At 38.1% G+C, this 21505-nt stretch overlaps 1 protein-coding gene across 1 annotated transcript; it reads left to right on the top strand.

Annotated features, from left to right (window-relative positions):
• Window positions 1–10002: 10002 nt before the first annotated feature.
• Window positions 10003–11723, top strand: LOC105539768 (myb/SANT-like DNA-binding domain-containing protein 2). The gene is given in 2 exon segments (XM_011980196.1): window positions 10003–10176; window positions 10267–11723. Coding segments are annotated over 2 exon segments (1080 nt in total). The 5' UTR covers window positions 10003–10107; the 3' UTR covers window positions 11278–11723.
• The last annotated feature ends 9782 nt before the right edge of the window (window positions 11724–21505 follow it).

The raw sequence follows: 21505 nt of genomic DNA, 5'->3' as shown, positions 1-21505 counted from the left end.
AGTTTTGGGAGGGGCCAGGGGCAGAATGATGTGGTTTGGCTGTGTCCCCACCCAAATCTCATCTTGAATTGTAACTCCCACAATTTCCACATGTCGTGAGAGAAACCCAGTGGGAGGTAATTGAATCAGGTGGGCCAGTCTTTTCTGTACTGTTCTCATGATAGTGAATAAGTCTCACGAGATGTGATGGTTTTAAAAATGAGAGTTTCCCTGCTCAAGCTCTCTCTCTTTGCCTGCTGCCATCCATGTAAGACATGACTTCCTCCTCCTTGCCTTCCACCATGATTATGAGGTCTCCCCAGCCACATGAAACTGTAAGTCCATTAAACCTCTTTCTTTTGTAAATTGCCCAGTCTTGGGTATGTCTTTATCAGCCACGTGAAAATGGACTAATACAGTACCTTAACTGAAGATGACTGATGATTAACTGCACAATAGTCAACATAATAAACATCTCAACTGGTTCAGCTTACACAATTCTAACTGGAAAATTAACATTAATCAAACTTTCCACTCGATGGGTGCCAAAACTGTTGTGCCCAGATCAGCTGCAGGCAAGAGCAGAGCTTTCAAGAGAAAATTTCAATAAGTGGGATCAAGATCTTGGAACATTTCTTCCAAGAATTGTAACAGGAGATGAAACATGGCTTTACTAATATGATTCTGAAGACAAAGCACAATCAAAGCAATGACTACCAAGAGGTACAAGTGGGCCAATCAAAGCAAAAGCAGAATGGTCAAGAGCAAAGGTCATGGAGACAGATTTTAGTGATGCTCAAAACATTTTGCTTGTTCACTTTTTGGAGGGCCAAAGAATGATAACATCTGCTCATTATGAGAGTGTTTTGAGAAAAGCTATCCAAACCTTTAGCAGAAAAATGCCCAGAAGGTTTCACTAGAGAGTTCTTCTCCACCGTGACAATGCTCGTGCTCATTCCTCTCATCAAACAAAGGTAATTTTGTGAGAGTTTCAATAAATCATTAGGCACCTTACAGTCCTAATTTGACTCCTTCTGACTTCTTTTTGTTTCTTAATCTTAAAAAATCTTTAAAGGGACAGATGTAGTGGCTCATGCCTGTAATTCCAGCACTTTGAGAGGCCAAGGTGGGAGGATAGCTTAAGACCTGGAGTTCAAGATGAGCCTGGGCAACATAGTGAAACCCTGTCTTTATGAAAACGAAATGTAAAAATAGCTGGTATGGTGGAATGCACCTATGGTCCCAGCTACTTGGGAGGCTGAGGGGGGAGGATTGCTTGAGCCCATGAGGTCAAAGCTGCAGTGAGCCATGATCGCAATACTGCACTCCAGCCTGGGTGACAGAGCGAGATCCTGTCTCTAAAAACAAACAAAGACAACTTTAAAGGTTGCCCATTTTTTTTTCCATTAATAATGTAAAAAAAACCCACAAAAAACAAAAAACTGCACTGACATGGTTAAATTCCCAGGACCCTCAGTTCTTTAGGAATGCACTAAATGGCTGGTATCATTGCTTGCAACTGTCTTGAACTTGATGGAGCTTATGTTGAAAAATAAGGTTTATATTTTTTATTTTTATCTTTTAATTCATTTTTTCACAAACTTTTTGCTGTTCCCTCATAAGTGCATAAACAAAGTAGCAAAGGCCAAATCAAATGCAATTTAGAAAATAGCACTTGTAAGCCATTCTGGGAAAGCATCAAAATAATGAAAGAGTAAATTTTGCCTATGAAATATTGAGAATATGAAGAATACAATGGAATTTCCTGATACAGTAGAACATTTTGAAAATGCATTCCGAGGAAAGAATATGGCGTGTTTCTTGGTCAGACACTAAAGCTTGCATAGAAAGTAAAGCGACTCCTTTCAGTAATCAGAGTTTGAACATACACTGACTATCTGTGCTTTATCCAAGTAAATCATCTTATAAAGCCAGTTTCGGAAGGCAATGCTTCTATTTCATTAGATTTTTACTCTAAAATGAATAAAAAATGAGTGTTGTGACCATAAAGACTAAAAGAGAAATAAAATCAGATTATATAAGAGCAACAATAAAAATTCTAGTACAGGGCAGGAGTAAATTTAAATTGTTAAATGATAGAATTAAACACAGACAATGAGAATTAAGAAATGAAATTGACAAAAAGGCTTTGGAAGAACCCAAATATTTATACTTCCACTCTACCACCAACACTGAGAGGCAGTAATACAAAAGCCCTCACCCATACCTATTGTCTTAGCCCATTTGGGCTACTATAACAAAATGCCTTCAACTTGGTAATTTACAAGCAACAGGAATTTATTGCTCATAGTCTGCAGGCTGCGCAGTAAGCTTAAGGCACCAGCAGATTCAGTGTCTGGTGAGGGCTCATTCTCTGCTTCAAAAATGGTACCTTCTTGCTGCATCTTCACATGGAGGAAGGAGCAAACATGCTCCCTCAAGACTCTTTTGTAAAGGCCCTAATCCTACTTATAAGGGCAGACGGAGCCTTCATGACCTAATCATCTCCCATAGGCCCCAACTCTTAATACTATTATATTGAAGAGTAGGTTTCAACATACAAATTTGGTGGGAACACAAACATCCAGATCATAGCACCTGCCTTTCTTGATCTCCCTGTGACCCTTTTCTTTGTTCTATAACCTTTTCATTCAGGAGTAGGTTCAGTGCTTTTCCTTCTTCCCTTCCATGAGTAAAACTCATGTCCCAGCCTTCACACAATAGGAGAGGCATTTTTTTAAACTCATGGAAGAAATACAATGGTCTGAGCCTGTTTTAGTCAAAATAGAATTGAGTTATGAAGTGGTAATGAGCAACCCTCAAATCTTGAGGGATTAACACATGAAGTTTATTTCTTGAACACACAAAGTTTGTTGTAGATCAGGTGACCTAGCAGTGCAACTGTCTTCCATGAGATGACTCAGCACTGCAGTCTGCTTCATTATTGCAGTTCTGCCATTTTAATGCACCACTCTAGTCTCACCACTGAAAGGAAATAGTGAATTGAAGAATTTCACTGCCAGTCCAGAAGAGACGCCTGTTACTTCTTCTTACAGTTCCTTAGTCAGTAGTAGATTCATGGCCTCACTAGCTTCAAGGAGCTCAGTAGGGTTTTGGTGAACACTAGAAATGTCTATGAAGACCTTTCGGTGCTTGGTCTTTCATAGGCTAAAATAATTTATAAAAAATTCTCTCTCTCCCAAAAATGTGATTATTTTAGGAATGTTATTATTCCCCTGTGGATGCAAATAAAACTTTGACCCTTGATGCTGAGAAATGGCAGAACTCTCCTAATGGATGTGTCTCCCCTTCCTCTGAAGCACTGAAACCCAGTGCTCCAATAGGCAGGAAATCCCTAGAGCCTAGTTGTAGAATGTGCAAATACATAGAAATGTTTAAAAATATGATCCCATTTTACAATGATATTAAAATATAACATTAGACTTTGGTAATATCTGAGAAATAATGCTCATTTTATGTGCAGATAAAAGGGCAAAATTGGCTGAATTTAGTTTAAAGAAAAAAAAACTCACTATCTTTGAAAGCATTTAACTTCCTCATTGCAGAGTAGGAGAAACCCTAATACACAGATAACATATAAGCAAACAAAATCCTCTTCCATCTCCTGTCGCAAAAAGCACTCAACGAGTAACTATGAATTAGAAATCTAAATAAACAGCTGGTATCTAAGTATAGCCTCCTGAATATGGAGCTTTTTGGTTGACTGTATCTAAATATGTGATAGATTTTAAGGAAGTCAATGTGGTTATTTCCTTCTGTCAAATGCATTGTTTAGAAACAATCAGGCAGTAAAATTCTAAAAATAGGTTAGAAGGCTTAATACAAGGAGCAATGTTTAACCTGTTTGATGAAGCCTCAGGGAAGCACGTTGAATGCTGTTGAAGCGAAAAAGCAGTTTGTACATAATGAACCTCAGTAAGAAACAACATTCACAGATTTACCTGTGAAACCACACACCTCACCCTCCCAAGTATTTATCTGACCAAATTTAATTGAACTGAAGCAGATAAAACTGTTCAAGCATGGGAACCAGTAATTGTTTGTAATTCATAAAAAGGATTATTCACATGCAACACTTCCAGAGAAACTACCTGTCTCTAAAGAAAATACCTACAGTTATAACAAAATGTTCTACAAATGTGCACTTTTTAATAGTCTACTTACCTACAGGAATAACGCAAGCATCACTGCCCTTGCGGGAAGTGGTGGTAAGAATTCTTGCCCATGCCCATCAGTACAGTACACAATTTTAGAAGTTACACTCCAGCTCTAAACTTACACTTAAAATACAAGATTTTGCTTCTAAGGCTTCATTTACATGCCAAGCAATTAAGTCAGTTAGGGTCATTACACTCTAATAAAGTTAGAAGAAGATCTATTTCTAGGTCTTCCATGCTGACAAATTTCCCAAAGGTATCCTTGGGAAACTATCTTTGTTGATATTGTGATTTATAATAAGAAATATATTTTATTTTTGGTCCCTGGCACAGAGCTCCTAAACAATCAATAGTAAACTTCTAAAAACATAGGGGTGCTAGGTTTATCTTTTTTTCCTAATATTTGCTATTTGACCCCAGTTGCTGACACAGAGCTCCTAATCCCTTGGAATTTCCTGAGTGATAAGAATATCTTTTGCCATAAAGAAGTGACTCTTGGTGAGTTCCTGTATGGTTCCTGGGCCCCAGAGATACCAAACCTTGATTAGAAACTTGGAACTTTCAGGCCCATCCCGTATCCTCTGGAAAGAAAAGAAGAGCTGGAAGTTGAGTTAATAGTCGATCATGCCTACATGATGAAGCCTCCATAAAAATCTCAGATCTATGACTTTCAGAGAACTTGTGGGTTGGAGAACACATCCATGTGCCAGAAAGGTAATATACTCCAATTCCATGGGGGAAAGAAGTTCCTATGCTTGGAGCCCTTCTGAGCCTCACCCTATGTACCTCTTTATCTAGCTGTTCATCTATAGTCTTTATAATACCATTTATAACAAACGAGTAAATGTAAGTAAAGTGTTTCCTTGAGTTTTGTGAATCACTTGAGTAAATTATCAAGCCTAAGAAGAAGGTCATGGGAAGCTCTCATATGCAGTCAAGTCAGACAGAAATTTTGGGTAACCTGGGAACCTACTACTTGCAATTGGTATCTGAGAAGTATTGTGAGAATATAGGATAGGAAAAAGCAAACAGTTTTTTTCTTTAAACTTCCTTCCACCATGCATATCAACACAAGGCTAATAAGGTAAACTGTGTATACATATTAATCCATTCATAAATTCATGTAGTAAATTTTAACTGGACATATACTAAGTACCAGGTATTATTTGTGGACACATGCTGGACTCAAGACTTATGGCCCAGAAGACATTTATGCAGCCAACAAACATAAGAGAAAAAAAAAACTCAACATCACTGATCATCACAGAAATGCAAATTAAAACCACAATGAGATACCATCTCATGCCAGTCAGAATGGCAAATATTAAAAAGTCAGGAAACAATAGATGCCGGTGAAGCTGTGGAGAAATAGGAACACTTTTACACTGTTGGTGGAAATGTAAATTAGTTCAACCATTGTGGAAGACAGTATGGCGATTCCTTAAGGATCTAGAACCAGAAATACCATTTGACCAGCAATCCCCTTACTGGGTATATATTCAAAGGAATATAATCATTTACTATAAAGACACATGCACATGTATGTTTACTGCAGCACAATTTACAATAGCAAAGACATGGAACCAACCCAAATGCCCACCAATGATAGACCGGATAAAGAAAATGTGGTACATATATACCACGGAATGCTATGCAGCCATAAAAAGCAATGAGATCATGTCCTTTGCAGGGACATGGATGAAGCTGGAAACTATCATCCTCAGCAAACTAACACAGGAACAGAAAAACAAACACAGCGTGTTCTCACTCATAAGTGAGAGTTGAACAATGAGAACACATGGACACAGAGAGGGGAACATCACACACCAGGGCCTGTTGGGGAGTTGGGGGTGAGGGGAGGGAACTTAGAGGATGGGTCAGTAGGTGCAGCAAACCACCATGGCGCATGTATACCTATGTAACAAACCTGCATGTTCTGCACATGCATCCTGTTTTGGGGGTGAGGGGAGGGAACTTAGAGGATGGGTCAGTAGGTGCAGCAAACCACCATGGCGCATGTATACCTATGTAACAAACGTGCATGTTCTGCACATGCATCCTGTTTTTTTTTTTTTTTTGGAAGAAATAAAGAAGAAAAAAAGACTAATGGCATGACCAGTGCTGGCCACAATACAACAATGTGTGCCTTATAAAGTAAGCAAATGAGAGTAAATGAGTTATTGCTCAATACCAGTTAATTACTTAGTTGGAAGACTTCTCTGGAACAATAAGAATAGAAATGCTATAAAAATGAACAAAATTATTTTTGCCATTCAGAGAAAGGGACAGTGGGATATTTTGTGTGTGGCTGACATGAAGCCATCTGGGAGCATTTATTCATACAGAGAAACTAATGATATCACTGAAACGCTACGTCAAGAAATTTCTTCAAAATGTACAATGAGGCTTTAAGTAAATAAGCCATGAATATACCACATTTAAAAATAATAGAAAATGCCACAAATTTGAAATGCTTTGGGAGACACTGAATTCAGAAGGAGGCTTTAGGAGAATTCACAATGGCAGCGAACACTGATGCATTCACTACACATCTGCAGGGACTTCATTCTTCAAGACAGAAAAATATGCTTCCCACCAGTTGTGACTCTATTATTTCACCATTACCTCTAGAATTTATATGAGTGCAGGATCATTGCCCAGAACCAACACACAGTTGGCATCTTTCCAAACCTGCAAACAATTCTCAGGCCACTGTGGGGACCTTAAGTCTGAGAGCCTGGAAATTACTTGTAATTAGTTTCCTTTTGTCATCAGTGGGCAAGAGATGATAAAAAGGTAACATTCATACCTGTCAGGAACCATCCGCCAGGGAGCACGCTTTCTTGGAGTCAGCACTCAGAAAGGCAATCCTTCTGTGGAGTTAGAAACTATAATTTGGTTGGAAGAAGGAGATGCATTTGTCTCAAGGTCAGCCTGAATGCTTTACAGATTCATGTATTAATTTGGTTCACAAATACACAGCTTCATTTCCCCCCATCATCATCCAGAAGTGACCTTCGCCAAACTCTGGGTGTGGGTTGAGTTTTTCATCACTACTTTTCTACAAGATTCATCTCTCAGTGGATGCTTATTTTCTGACTGGGGAATTTAAGTTTTCCGCTAGGCGATATTACACAGAAATGGGTCTTGTGGCTGTACTGCAGCCTGCTCTTTTAGTTTGGCTATAAACAAATATTCCCTAAAAATCAGGACAAAAGGACGAAAGTAGTAAGTCAAAGATCTAGTTGTCCCAGGACTACTGAAAAAGAATCATCTCAGATATGTTCACCATATAGAACCTGTGAAATGACTACTGTTTTCCGATCTAATTCATGTTCATATTCTGGTTATTTTAAATACCCGTATCCAATTAACCTTGCTTACTAGATTAAAAATGTATCTTATGAGCTGTTCAAACATTGTCTTTCTTCTTCTCTCCAAATTCAGGAAACTTAGTAAACTGGGCTGGCAGGACCTTAATAAATCTGATGGCCACTGGAGCTTTAACAAACAACCAGGCTTTGATGACCTCAAGTGGTGGGGTGGGGGCAGGGGGAAGGGCTTTAACTGGCTTCCCATTGCCATCACAAAGATCTGTCATTTACAAGCAGTTCTAAGCATGCTTAGAAAGTGAGGAGATGTAACTGGTCTGTAGCTAATCAAAGGTTTTGTTTCAAAATCACATAATTCAGTTAATGTTGCGAGGTAAGGTGAGAAAATGAAAAATATCACTCTCTCCCATTTCATCATTCTAAGCCACAGCAAAATATGAACATGTCTGCTTCTCTGTTTGCCTCATCTTAAATAATTTCTACAAACCCTTTTCCTCACTGTTTTTCTTGACCACTTCTGAAACGTGGTGTTCAGCACATCTGGAAAAAGATATCTATTTTCCAATTTTATATTCCATTGTATAAACATATTTGTTTGATATTCTGTTCATTTTTATAAGATTTTGATGATATTCAGACTAACTTCCTAACATGTCTTTATGATTTCCGGTGACTGAGATGAATACTAGTATAGCTAAGAAATTTCAGGGTAAGAGCTGCAACTTTAGCGAAAGCCAAAGGCTAAATTTTACATGTCTTCGTTAATGTTAAGCTGACGGAGGTAGTACAGACCCTGCTCTTTCTAGTGAATAGAAAATTTCAAGCCTCTTCTGTGAATTTTTAAGTAATCTAATCTGCTTGAGGTGTATTCTTTCTTTGTAATCATGTTGCCAGCTCAGTCTGGGATTTGGGACCTAAATAATGATCTTTGAGAAAATTATAAGGTGAACCTCCTGGGTAAAGACAGAAAAATGCCAAGGATTTGATTACTAATTGTACCAATAACACAAAGGTCAGATATGCCCAGAGATCTAATGAATGTTCAGACACGTTCTCATTTCTTTCCCCAAATCTAATAATATGGCTAGAGCACTGATTTCCTAATATGGGTGGTATGGTTGTTGCTGTGCATGCTCTGATCACATCTGGACTCTGAGGAAGAAAGTGTGGGACAGGGGGTTGGAAATTAAATGTCAGGCCCTTCATTTTCTGTGACTGGAGCCAGTAACTTTGTGCCACCATAAGAATCTCACTTAGCCTAGTGTATTAGTCCATTTTCACGCTGCTAATAAAGACATACCTGAGTAATTTATAAAGACAGAGAGGTTTAATGGACTCACAGTTCTACGTGTCTGGGGAGGCCTCACAATCATTGCAGCAGGTGAAAGACACCTCTCATACGGCAGCAGGCAGAGAGAACGCGAACCAAGCGAAAGGGGTTTCCTCTTATAAAGCTATCAGTTCTCGTGAGACTTACTCACTACCACGAGAACTGTATGGGGGAAACCGCCCCCATGATTCAATTCTCTCCCACCGGGTCCCTCCCGTAACACCTGAGAATTGTGGAAGCTGGAATTCAAGATGAGATTTGGCTGAGGACACAGCCAAACCATATCACCTGGGCTTCTTTTTCCTCCTTTCCTCCATCACTGTGTCTCAGAGCAACATATTTTTCTACTGGAGCGTTTTTCACTGATACAATGGATATAATTTGGGAGCCTTTGATGGAAAGACTTGAAAGAGTCATTAACTTCATTTGCTTCATTTGTTTTCCAAGTCAAAGAATCCCAAAGAGAACTGCTGTGAAAAATAAGAGTATCTTAATTGACTGCCTTGAAGCTATGCATTTAAACATCATAGTCAGAAAGGCTGGGCTATTTCTTCAGGATGGACTGTTTCAAAAATTTAACTATTATCTAAAGTTGGAGTTCTTCCACTTTATGTGAAGGTTTACCCTTTTATATCCTCCAATTCCCTTCCTTTGAGTATTGTTCCTCCCTTTGCTCTTTAGTATCCTACTCTGTCCAGGAAAGGGAAGACTTCAAGCCTTTTTTTCGGTGAGTATTTTTAAGTAATGTTATCTGCTTGAGATTTACTATTTCTTACAAATTTTTAGCTTACTAAATAGTGATTCAAGAAACGTCCACCTGAATAAGTAGTATTTTACCATTTGCCTAACTGACTCACGACATCTTTTTCATTGGGTTCAAACACAGGCTACACCATTTACTAGCTGTGTGACCTCCAGCAAGTTACTTAACTTAGTTTGCTTAGTTATATAATAAAGATAAAAAGACTAATACCTACCTCATAGTATTGTTGTAAAGATTATATTAGCTTAATTTAAAAGTACTTAAAATGGTGACTGGCATATAGTAAAAATTTCAATATGTGTCATTGTTATTACTCTTACTAATAGGATTATTATAATTTGTAAATTTTCAAGTTAAAAATAGGCTTTCCGGTCTCCTTCTCCCCTGGTGGCGGTGGTGGCAGGGCCGCGGCGGCTGATCGCAGTGTGGGGCAACGAGCGGCTGGTGGAGGTGCTGTACCAGCAGCTGGAGGGAGCCGGTACGGTGTTCGGCAGCAGGGCCCCCGGGCCAGCCTTGTAGGAGCGCATGTCCCGGGCCCTGGCCAAGCTGGGCTACGAGCAGACCCCGTCCCAGCGCCCGGAACGCATCAAGCTGGTTGAATACCCAGAACTGAATACTGTGCTCCAGCTGTGGCCTCACCGGTGCTGAATAGAGAGCAAGAACCACCTTCATAGCTTACATGAGCTGGAGTCAGATGGCAGCACTATGGAGGACTATTCACAGGAGGACTGGGGAAACCACAGTCAGGATCTCCATGGCTATCCAACAGATCAGGAATTGGATGAAATACCTGTCACAAAGAGAACATTAAAAATAAAACAAGAGTCTTCTGAGGAAGCACAGAGGAGAGACATCATGCAGAATATTGTACAGATTTTGGAATCGGTACAGTTGAAATGGGAACTTTTTCAGAGCTGGACAGACTTTTCAAGGCTCCATCTTTCTAATAAACTGGCCATTTTTGGAATTGGTTATAACACCCATTGGAAAGAGGATATCCGTTACCATTATGCTGAGATCAGCTCCCAGGTGCCCCTTGGCAAGTGACTTCGGGAGTACTTCAACTCTGAGAAGTCTGAAGGACGGATCATTATGACCCGAGTGCAGAAAATGAACTGGAAAAATATTTACTACACATTTTTAGAGATCACTATTAGCGAAGCTAGGTGCTTGGAGCTGCACATGGAAATTGACTGGATACCCATTGCCCATTCCAAACCAACTGGTGGGAATGTTGTTCAATATTTATTGCCTGGGGGTATTCCTAAAAGCCCAGGCCTTTATGCCATTGGCTATGAAGAATGTATTGAGAGGCCCCTCTCACCACACATGGAGCAACCTTCCCTGGACCCAGGAAAAGAGGGCCGGGTTGACCTGAAAACCCTTTCAGCACAAACCTCATTACAGGTGGAAATAGAACCCACCCGAATTACCTATTGCTACCTCGGGATTGCTGAGGTCAGGACTCTGCAGCAGTGCTTATTTTTACATTTCCAAGTGAATACCAAAACCTTCAGCAAAGATTTGGTTGGTATTAATGGGTTTTTGTCTCAGAACTGTATTGTGGATCCCGGAGTTTCCCCCAAATCCATCTACATCAAATTTGTAGAAGTAGAGAGGGATTTTCTTTCCGCAGGCTCTTTAGTTGAGTGCCTGGAAAAAACCATTGGATACCCCTTAAAATTTAACAACTGAATGTCATCCTTCATAAGGATTTGGGCTCTTAGCTCCTTCTTCTCTACTCACTTCCCATTACCGGTACCACCCCTCATCCAGATGCCACCATCAGACTCTTCATGGAAACCCTTTCTTCGATTGCGCCAGCATGACTTCTAAGGAATCATAGTAGACTTGGGCCAGAAAAAACAGACCTTACCTGAAAATGCTCATTTTGAGCAAGCAAGATATATAGCTAACTTGCCTGGTGGGTCAGCTATTTCTTTTTTAAAAACAGAAAAACAATTTTTAAATGGATTTTAGAGCCCTAATACAAACAAATGTAGGTACATTCCATATTGGACAAAACTTACACTTTGAGTTTCATATGAAATTGAAAAATTGTATTTTTTTCACAATGTTTCATTTTTACACATCTCTGTGTCTCTATATAAGTAATATTTACAACCCTGAATAAATAAGCAATAGATTAAAAAAATAGGTTTTCAGTGTACTAGCTTTTTTGCATTAACATAAACTGTGAATGTAGGCTGCCTACTCATGAAAAATAAAATATGCAGTAACATTTTAATTTGTGTTTCACTTTCTTTATAAAATTAAGAAAATGCAAGAGCAGTTTCCCAAAGTCACATCTTAAGAAATGGGACTTGAGACACTGGTATTTACAAGAAAAGCATGATGACAGATTAGTCAGAAAAATTACATATAAAAGGTTTAGTGTAATTATCAAATGCTAAGGATTGCATAAGATAAAAGAGAAAACTGTATAGGTTATTAACGTAGAGTTAGAGAGAGTGTGTGTGTGTGTGTGTGTGTGTGTGTGTGTGTGTGTGTGTTGGATAAGTGTTGCTTAAGCATAGATAGGACAATAACTATTGTCAAGTATTTTTATACTTCAACTTTTCCCACAACAATCCTGTGAGATCCTTGGTTATAGATAAAGAATCTAAGGACTAAATAAGCTAAGGATGTAAACACATGTCTTCAGAATGTAGTATTCCTTATGTCGGACTGAAGTGTAGCGCTCTTTTGACTCTACAATAATTGTACCTGTATTAGACAAATGGAATAAACCAGAACAAGATGTACATAGTCCCTGGCTTCTCAATTCTTCTAATTTAACACACACAAAATTTGAAAAAGTAATTAGAAATGTTTAAAAAAATTAAAAGGAGAACTTCTAGGTAGCTGAAGACAATGGTGGTCACCAAGCTACCACTCTCCCACCGTATCTTCCTAAAACAATATCAAATAACAAGATGGCAAATGTAAATTTACACAGAAAAAGCCCTCTGCATAACTTGAAGACATAGAATGTGAAAACTTCCAAGTAACAATAGGTTAAAAAAATAAAAATTACCAAATTCCAGTACAATCTTCCATGCTACCACCTTAATCCCCACCCTCCAGCCACGAGGCAAAAGAGAAAAACTATAGGGAAGACAGAAAAGGAAGATAAGGAAGGAGCCAACTGATCCAAAATTATCCTCAGAAAGATTGATTCTACCTTAAATCTGAATATGCTAAAAAAGCATCTGACTAGATCAGAACATGGATCACAGGGAAGGGATTTCAAAGTACCTATGGTTTAAAGGGGCAATCTTTGAAACACATAGCTTCTGAAAGAGAAAAAAAGTCAATAAAGAAGGTAAGAAACTCCACTTGGTAATTAGGTGGTGAAAGGAAAAAGAAACTAAAGGGAAAAATGTAGCATCCTACAGAACAAAAGAGAATCATAAAACCAGAGGACACACAGCTCTACCACCCCACCTAAACAAACAAACAAATCTGTTTACAATGTATGAACTTTGTTATGTAAAGAGAAAGGGCATCACTAAACTAGGAATCCTGTGAAACATCCCAATGCAATAAAAATGAACAAAATGCAAATTAGCAAATTCATGTAGAACTATTCTTAAGAATCAGAAGACAAACTTTCACACAAATGAGAAAATTTCACACATACAAAGAGAAGTCTCTGAAAAAAAAGCAGAAGAAAACTATAAGAATTAAATATATAATCAAGTATGTGTTTGAGGATATGAAAAACTTTGTAAGAAACTCAAACACTAAGAAGGAAAATGGAAAAACAACAACAACAACAGAAACCAAGGAGATATGAAAAGAGAATTGTCTTAAGAAAGAACTAAAGTGAAGACAAAATATCTTAGAAATAAAGAATTAGTAATAAGGTACCCAAGGTAGAATATCAAGTGAAACTTAATAAGGAGCATAGAAAAAAGTCAAGAAAACAAGATAATGAAAAGAAGACCAAGAAAGAAGCAAAATGGATGAGAGACAAACTAGTAAAAATGAATGACAGTAAAAGAATAATATTCATATCATTAGAGGCACCTACCACAGTCAGTTAAACCCATCTACAAAATGATTATAGCACTATGGAATAATCTGAACTAGAGGAACCCTACTAGTCCATTCTTGGATTCCTGTCCCTAAGAAACTACAGGATAAAAGTCTATAGTTTTAAGCCCCACGTTTCAGGGTAATTTGCTACATAGCACTAGATGATGAGTACAGATTTTGTTACCTGGAAGTCTTGTACTGACATACAAATAACTAAAACTGTGGGCATGGCATTGGAACTGGGCAGTGAATTTTGAGGAAAGTGTCAGTAAATGTTTAAAGTGCCTTGAACGTGCTGTAAAGTTTGGGACTTTGAAGAAGATACTAGTGAGCGCTTAAGGGAAAGTGAGGAAAATGTTATTGGAATCTCAAAGGAAGGAAATTCTTTAAAAATTTTTTTTTTTTTTTTTTTTTTTTTTTAAGAGACACCGTCTCACTCTGTCATCTAGGCCAGAATGCAGTGGCATGATTATATGACTATAGCTTACTGTAACCTCAAACTCTTGGACTCAAGCCTTTCACTTTAGCCTCCTAAGTAGCTAGGACTACAGGTACATGCCACCACATCTGGCTTTTATTTTATTTTATTTTATTTTTATTATTTATTTATTTATTTATTTATTTATTTATTTTTGTAGAACTGGGGTCTAACTACATTGCCCAAGCTGGAATTCTTATAATGTAGTGGCAGAATGTAACTGTTGTCTGTGGTTATGTGAGAAGTAGAAAATGTGCTTAATAAACTGGGTAGTCTAACTGTGGTTATTTCTAAGTAAAGTGTTGAAGATACCACCTAGTTGCTTCTTGATACTTACAGTAAAATGTGAGAGGGGAGAGATAAATTGAGGGAAGGGTGTGGTGTTTTTTAAAAAAGAGCCAGGACTTATGGCTTTGAAAATCTTAGCCTCTCCAAATGGCAAATAATGCTAAAATTAAGAAATGACTTCTGGGTAAAGATCAAATCTACGGCACTTCCAGGAATCGTTGTCTAAAAATGAAAAGTGTGACTGTAAAATCTCTTGTTAAAATTTAAGAAATATCAAAGATTCTATTTAGATCTTCAAAGTTATATTCAGTCACATAAAAGGCACTTTAAAGAGATTAAGAGTATGCCTTATAGATCCTTTAAATCAAAAGCTTAAAGGTGCTGTTTCACAGCCCTATGGGTAGGAACACAAAGTAGAGAAGAACTTATCTCAAGGGGGATTTGTAGGTGTAGCTTTTCTCTAATGAAGTAAACCTTAATGAAATTTACAGGAGACCCAGATAGTTATTGATAAAACCGTATCAGCAAAAACATTGCCAGCTTGGACTGAAAGGGACAAAGAGAAAACAAAATGAAAAGAGGTTCTTGGATCCCCAAAATTCTACTAGTAGGTAGCAAACTGAGGAAACCACTCAGCTGTGAATTCTGATTCAGAAGGCTAAACCAAAAAGCTAGGTATGTAAAGCCAAGTACCCAGACCCAATCAAGGAATATCTAACATTTGCCTGGATGGATTTAAGATTTCTGCAGACCAGTGATTCCGTTTTGCTTCCCATTTTCTCCCTTTTTAAATAGGAATATCTATAGTGTTAATCCCATGTCTGTTCCACAATTATATGTTGGGTGTGTTGGGAGGAAGATAACTTGGCTGTTTAATTTTACAGGTCCACAAGACAAGAGGAACTGCACCCAGGTAGCAGCACCTGGACCTGATTTAGATAATGAGATTCTAAACCTTGAGCTGGCACTGGCACTTTAACAACGTATGTATTTTGAGGACCTTCGGAGGGGGTGAGTGTATTTTGCATGTGGAAAGTTAGCAAATCCTTGAGAGCCAGAAGGAAAACTGTGGTAGGTAGCTTTTAATCCCCAAAGAGTCCTACCTCCTAGTATTCAAGCCTTTGTGTAATTCCCTTCCCTTGAGTATAGACTGAAATTACCCACTACCTTCTAATGAATAGTATATTGCAAAAGTGATGAGATATCACTTCAAAGATCAGGTTACAAAAAGATTGTGGCTTTTGTCTTATTCTCTCTCACTGCCTTGCTCGCTTGTTCTGAGAGAAGCCAGATGCCATATTGTGAGCTGTCCTGTAGAGAGGATCACATGGTAAGAAACTGACAACTCCAGCCAACAACTAACAAGAATATGAGACTTGACAACAACTAGAGGAGCTTGGAGGTGAATCTTTAAAGTGCTGAACCTTAAGATAACTAGCCTGGCCAACAACTCAACTGGAGTTTTATGGAAGACCGTGAGCCAGAGATCCCAGTTAAGAGACTCCCTGATTCTTGACCCAGAGAAACTATACCATAATAAATGTATGTTGTTTCAAGCTGCTAAGTTGTGGAGTTGTTTGTCTGGCAATAGATAATGATGTGGTAGGAAACACTACCCCAAAATACAGCATCTTGACATACTGAGTATTTTAAGCTGAAGTAAATTGAAAAACAAACAAACAAAAAAGCAGGAACTTCTCTCTGACTTTCTCCTATCTCTTCTCTTATAAAGTGGGCCATAGAAACTGAAACTTCCCTTGTTCCTTCTTCCCTGAAGTAGGCCAGAAAACCTAGGAAGGCTACTCTCTGATCTTCTCCCTCCCTCTTACCTTTAAGACCTTCATGTGCCAAGTAGACTACCCCATACTGAGAGGGAAGGAATGTCACACAGAGAGGCCAAGAAGAATCTGAAAAAACAGGCCTTGTTAAGTTCCCTGCAGCTTCTTACCATTTACCCTTTTGTCTTCTAATTATATCTCTGCATGATTGTCCACAAAAACAGTTTTTGCTGAGTTTTTGGGTCTTCATTTCTGAAGGCTCCTGTGTCATGTACAACTTACACTAAGTGAATTTGTTGTGCTTCTCTCTTTTTAATCTATATTTCGTTACAGGAGTCTCAGCCATAAACCTAGTGATGTGTAAGAAAAATATATTACTTTTCTCCCTAATAACTAATACATTCATTTATTTTAAAAAATATTTTTAATTTTCTCACAAAGCACACCACAACAATATGCCATGGACATGATACATACCTATAATTAAGAAATTTAGAAAGGCAAAAATAAACAAATGAGAAAGGTATACTAAACAGAAGCAAAGGAAGCATAGGCATAGAGATGTTGGTATCAGCAAAGTTTAATTTAAGCCCCAAAGCATTAAATATGACAAAAAGGACATTTTTTGGCATGTGGCTAAACATTGCACTGCAAAGTGGAGCCATAATGTGTGTGAATATTCATGCACTCAATGTAGACAGCATCCATATTTTTGAAACAAAAACTACAGAACATTCAAGGAAACATATAAAAACATAGGAATCATAACAGATGTTACTATAACACTCTCAGTGCAAGACAGATCAAAAGGACAAAAAGAAAATAAGGAGAAAAATACCTAAACAACTTGATCAATAAAGTAGATTTTATGAACATATATGAGCTGTACATTCTGATATACCTTCTGCTCAAGCACCTATTAATCCATTCTCAAAATCCAATCCTACATTAGGTCACAAGGAAAACATCAGTAATTTACATTATGTTGAAATAGTTCAAATAACATATCTGATCACAATATAATAAAACTGGAAATTATTGACAAAAACAAACAAGCAAACATATAAAACAAATTAGCTCTTTCACCTGGAAATGAAAAATCCTATGAAACAACTCCTGGGTGAAGGGGAAACATAGAGTAAAATTACAGAATTTATACGAATAAAGACAATGAAAACAGTATGTATCAGAATCTAAGAGATATATGTAAAGCAGTGATTGCAGGAAAATTCATAAGTTTTTAAAAAAGAGCTAGGAAAGAGCAAAGTAAACCAAAAGAGAGCACAAGAAAGGAAACTATAAAGGCAAAAGCAGAGATTGAGAATGGAACAAAACAGACCTCATTAATAAATCAAAATCACTTTATTAAAAACAAAAAAAGCAGATACACCACTAGCTAACTTGTCCAAGAAATGAAGGGATAAAGTACAAGTACGCCAATTAAGAAATGACAAGAACTGTAGAAACAGAAGAGATTTTTCTCTACAGAAATGAATTTGAAAATGAAGATAAAATGGATAATTTCCTATGGAAATACATATTACCAAATTTACCCTACTAGAATTAGAAAGCTTAAACAGACCAATTTTCATATAAAAATATTGAGAATATCATTAAGAAATAGCCCTACAGAAAAACAAGGTCCAGATGTTTTCCCAAGAAGACTCTACCAAACCCTCAAAGATAAGATAGTTCTAATGTTCTACATATTGTTTCAGAGTTCTAATATTCTACATATTGTTTGAGAGTAAAGGGAAAACTTCTTTATTACTTTTGTGATGCAAAACCTGATAAAGACAGTACATGAATGCAAACTACAGACCAATATCACTCGAATGTAAATTTTAAGAAATAACAAAATATTAGCAAACAAAATTCAACATTACAGTAAGAAAATAATATACCACGATTGAGTGGGATTTATTCCAAGAATATGGGTCAATATTAAGGAATTCATTACTACCATACACCAGATTGATATATTGACAAAAAAAGACTGCACATCTGGTTATTTCTACAGATGCTGGAAAAGCCATTGACAAAATTTAAAAGCTATAATACAAAATGAAGCTATAATATGTGTAAATATTTATGCACTAATTTACATATATGCTGTAAACATATATAATAAATTACTAAATTACATATACAAATACACACACACACACACACCCCCCTTACTTCTAAAACCAATATTTTATATAAAAAGAAAACACTAGAGGCATTTCTGCTCATATCAAAACAAAGCAAACAAACACAAAAAACTAGAGATCCTGAGAGACAGAAAAATCTCCCACTGTCCTTTGACCACTTTTGTAATTCAAAATTGCAAATTGCAGTGAAAGTTATCTTACCAGCACCCCTCCTACTTGGGGCCCAGGTAAATAGCAGTTTAGACAAATTACACAGGAGGTTCTCTGGTGGATACCAACCATGTAGCTCTTAATGTCATTGCTTGTTTCAGTGCTGAGAGGAGCCATTTTAAGTCATTATGAGATGAAGAAAAAAGAGGAAGAAAGATGACAAAGGGTGAAAGGGAACTCATGGCAAGAACATCTGGTTATCAGGGGCAGAACAACCCAACCCAGCTGATGCTCCAGCTGACAATGGTTGTATGAGTGAGTTCAGGTGAAACTAACAAAGAGATTTCCCTGAAAACTTACACACAATGGTGAGACATAATATTCTGTTGTTACTTAAAATTACTAATTTTAAATAACAATTTTTCAGGTGGCTCATTTTGTTAATAAAAGGCATCTGTACCAAGAGAAGAACTACTCTGACCAAGATGTGAGACAGTGATAAGCAATAGCATCAGGTCACTTTATTCGAGTGAAGGAACCCACTGTAGGTTCAGCTAACTTGGATTTCACACAAAGTCCACTCTCCTTTCGAAAGTCTCTTCCAGCAATAAACAAGTTATCTGCAAGAATGAGCTGTTCTGATCCCTCGGCCACACAATGTTGTCTAAAACTAATTTCTGTGAAATTGAAAAGTTGCTGGCATTTATACAACTTACCCTCCTTGTCTACCTCCTTCTACCCCAAGGGTGAAATTGGAGCATTTGAAGGAGTAAAATAATTAAATTATGCATCCCAGTATTCTATCATGGAAGATAAAAGTGCATTGTTTTACAAGCACAAGCCAGGTTGTGGAGTGAAGGAGGTAAAAATGGGAACGAGCTCGTCACTGTGCAGGATAAATCCGGAGCATGTGTCTCTCAGTAAGAGTTTAGATGTATTGCCCAACAACTTCCAGCTACTTGAACATGCAACTCCCAGGACTCACTCACTATCTCATCCTTCACCTACCCCCTCCTTTGTACACATGACAATCCTATAATGTGTAATTCCTCATGTCTACTTATTCATGCTTTGGTGCCTTCTTTAGGATTCCCAAAGCCCATATGCTGGTGTTAACTAGCAGTTTTCTGGTTCTGCTTCTAAGTAACCCATTTCTAATTCTCCATCATGGACTAAATGAGAGGCAAAAGGGCACCCAGACAGGGCCCTTCAACGAGAGTTCGGTAGATTTATCGGTTGTACATTTTGGATTTTGGGCTAACTTTCCCTTGAAAAAAACAGTCCCACTCTTCCCTATGCTCCCTTATCTACCAAGTAAGAATTTAAAATATATATCTTGGAGAAAAAATTCTGGACTTTAGAGAAAGTATTGATGGGGTTCAGGATATGCCATCCCAAAATATGACTGAGGAAGATCAGGATATGCTATTCCAAATTATGCCACTTTGGCATATTAATTACTTTGAGCTAAAAGAAGTTGAGAATCGGCCAAAGAGGGAAAAGCTTCACACCTCACCTTCAATTGCAAACTGTAAAACTCCCCTTTTGTAAAGGAAATTTTTGTTAATAAAAGGCATCTGTACCAAGAGAAGAACTACTCTGAAAGAACTTTTTTTGTAATCACCTGAAGACATATCTGCATACCAAGACAACCTTTATTCACTAAATTTTTCCTCCCTTCACCTTCTCATAATATGCCCCCATCACTCCTCAGATATGCCAAGTCTCTTGTTCTGAGCCCCTGTACATTTGGGAGCAGGTACAACTAGTCAACATTATGTGCAACTAGAATCTCAAATCCCAACTTACTCTGGGATATCTGCGATTCGGGTGTTGTTTCTGCATATCTTGAAAAAATGTTCAGTGTTATATTGTCTTTCTAAGCAATAATATTCGTATGCTGTAATAAAAAATCCCGTAGAACTCCAAATATGACTTTCTGTTCACTACTACATATATATATTTAGAGCATTTTAAGAGGTTTCTCTTCTAAAAATGAAAGTGACACTGTGATAACTGTAGGCCTTAGACCTTAGGAGACATTGCAACTTCTATGATTGCTCTCCCTGAATGCTGCAATGAGACTATCACACAAGGAAGCTTACCTATCCTATTTAAGGATGAGAACCACAGTGCCCCAGCTGATGATTAGAATCAACTGCCAGACATGTGAGCGGGGATCTTGGGCCTTGCAACCCAGCTGATGCTCCAGCTGACAATGGTTGTATGAGTGAGCTCAGGTGAAACTAACAAAGAGATTTCCCTGAAAACTTACACACAATGGTGAGACATAGTATTTTGTTGTTACTTAAAATTACTAATTTTAAATAACAATTTTTCAGGTGGCTCATTATGCAGCAATAGATAATTGATAGAAGCACAAATATTACTTGAGGCTGAGCATGATGGTTTATGCCTATAATCCTAGCACTTTGGGAGGCTGAGGCAGGAGGATTGCTTGAGCCCAGGAATTCAAGACGAGCTTGGGCAACACAATGAGGTGCAGTCTACAAATAATACAAAAAGTAGCTGGGAGTGAGGGTGTGCACCTGTGGTCCCAGCTACTTGGGAGGCAGAGGCAGAGGCAGGAAGATCACTTTAGCCCAGGAGGTGGAGGCTGTAGTGAGTCATGATCATGCCACTGTACTCCAGCCTGGGCAACAGAGAGAGATCTTGTCTCTAAAAAAAAGAAAAGAAAAGGGAGCAAGATGGCCGAATAGGAACAGCTCCAGTCCCCAGCTCCCAGCGCGAGCGACACAGAAGATGGGTGATTTTGCATTTTCAACTGAGGTACCAGGTTCATCTCACTAGGGAGTGCTGGACAATCAGTGCTGGTCAGCTGCTGCAGCCCCACCAGTGAGAGCTGAAGCAGGGTGAGGCATCGCCTCTCCTGGGAAGTGCAAGGGGGAAGGGAATCCCTTTTCCTAGCCAGCGGAACTAAGACACACAACACCTGGAAAATCAGGTAACTCCCACCCCAATACTGCGCTTTACCAACGGTCTTAGCAAACGGCACATCAGGAGATTATATCCCA

This window comes from Mandrillus leucophaeus, unplaced genomic scaffold (assembly GCF_000951045.1).
Source record: "Mandrillus leucophaeus isolate KB7577 unplaced genomic scaffold, Mleu.le_1.0 Scaffold209, whole genome shotgun sequence".
In the NCBI taxonomy this organism is placed as follows: domain Eukaryota; kingdom Metazoa; phylum Chordata; class Mammalia; order Primates; family Cercopithecidae; genus Mandrillus; species Mandrillus leucophaeus.
This window is presented reverse-complemented; position numbering and strand designations above follow the sequence as displayed.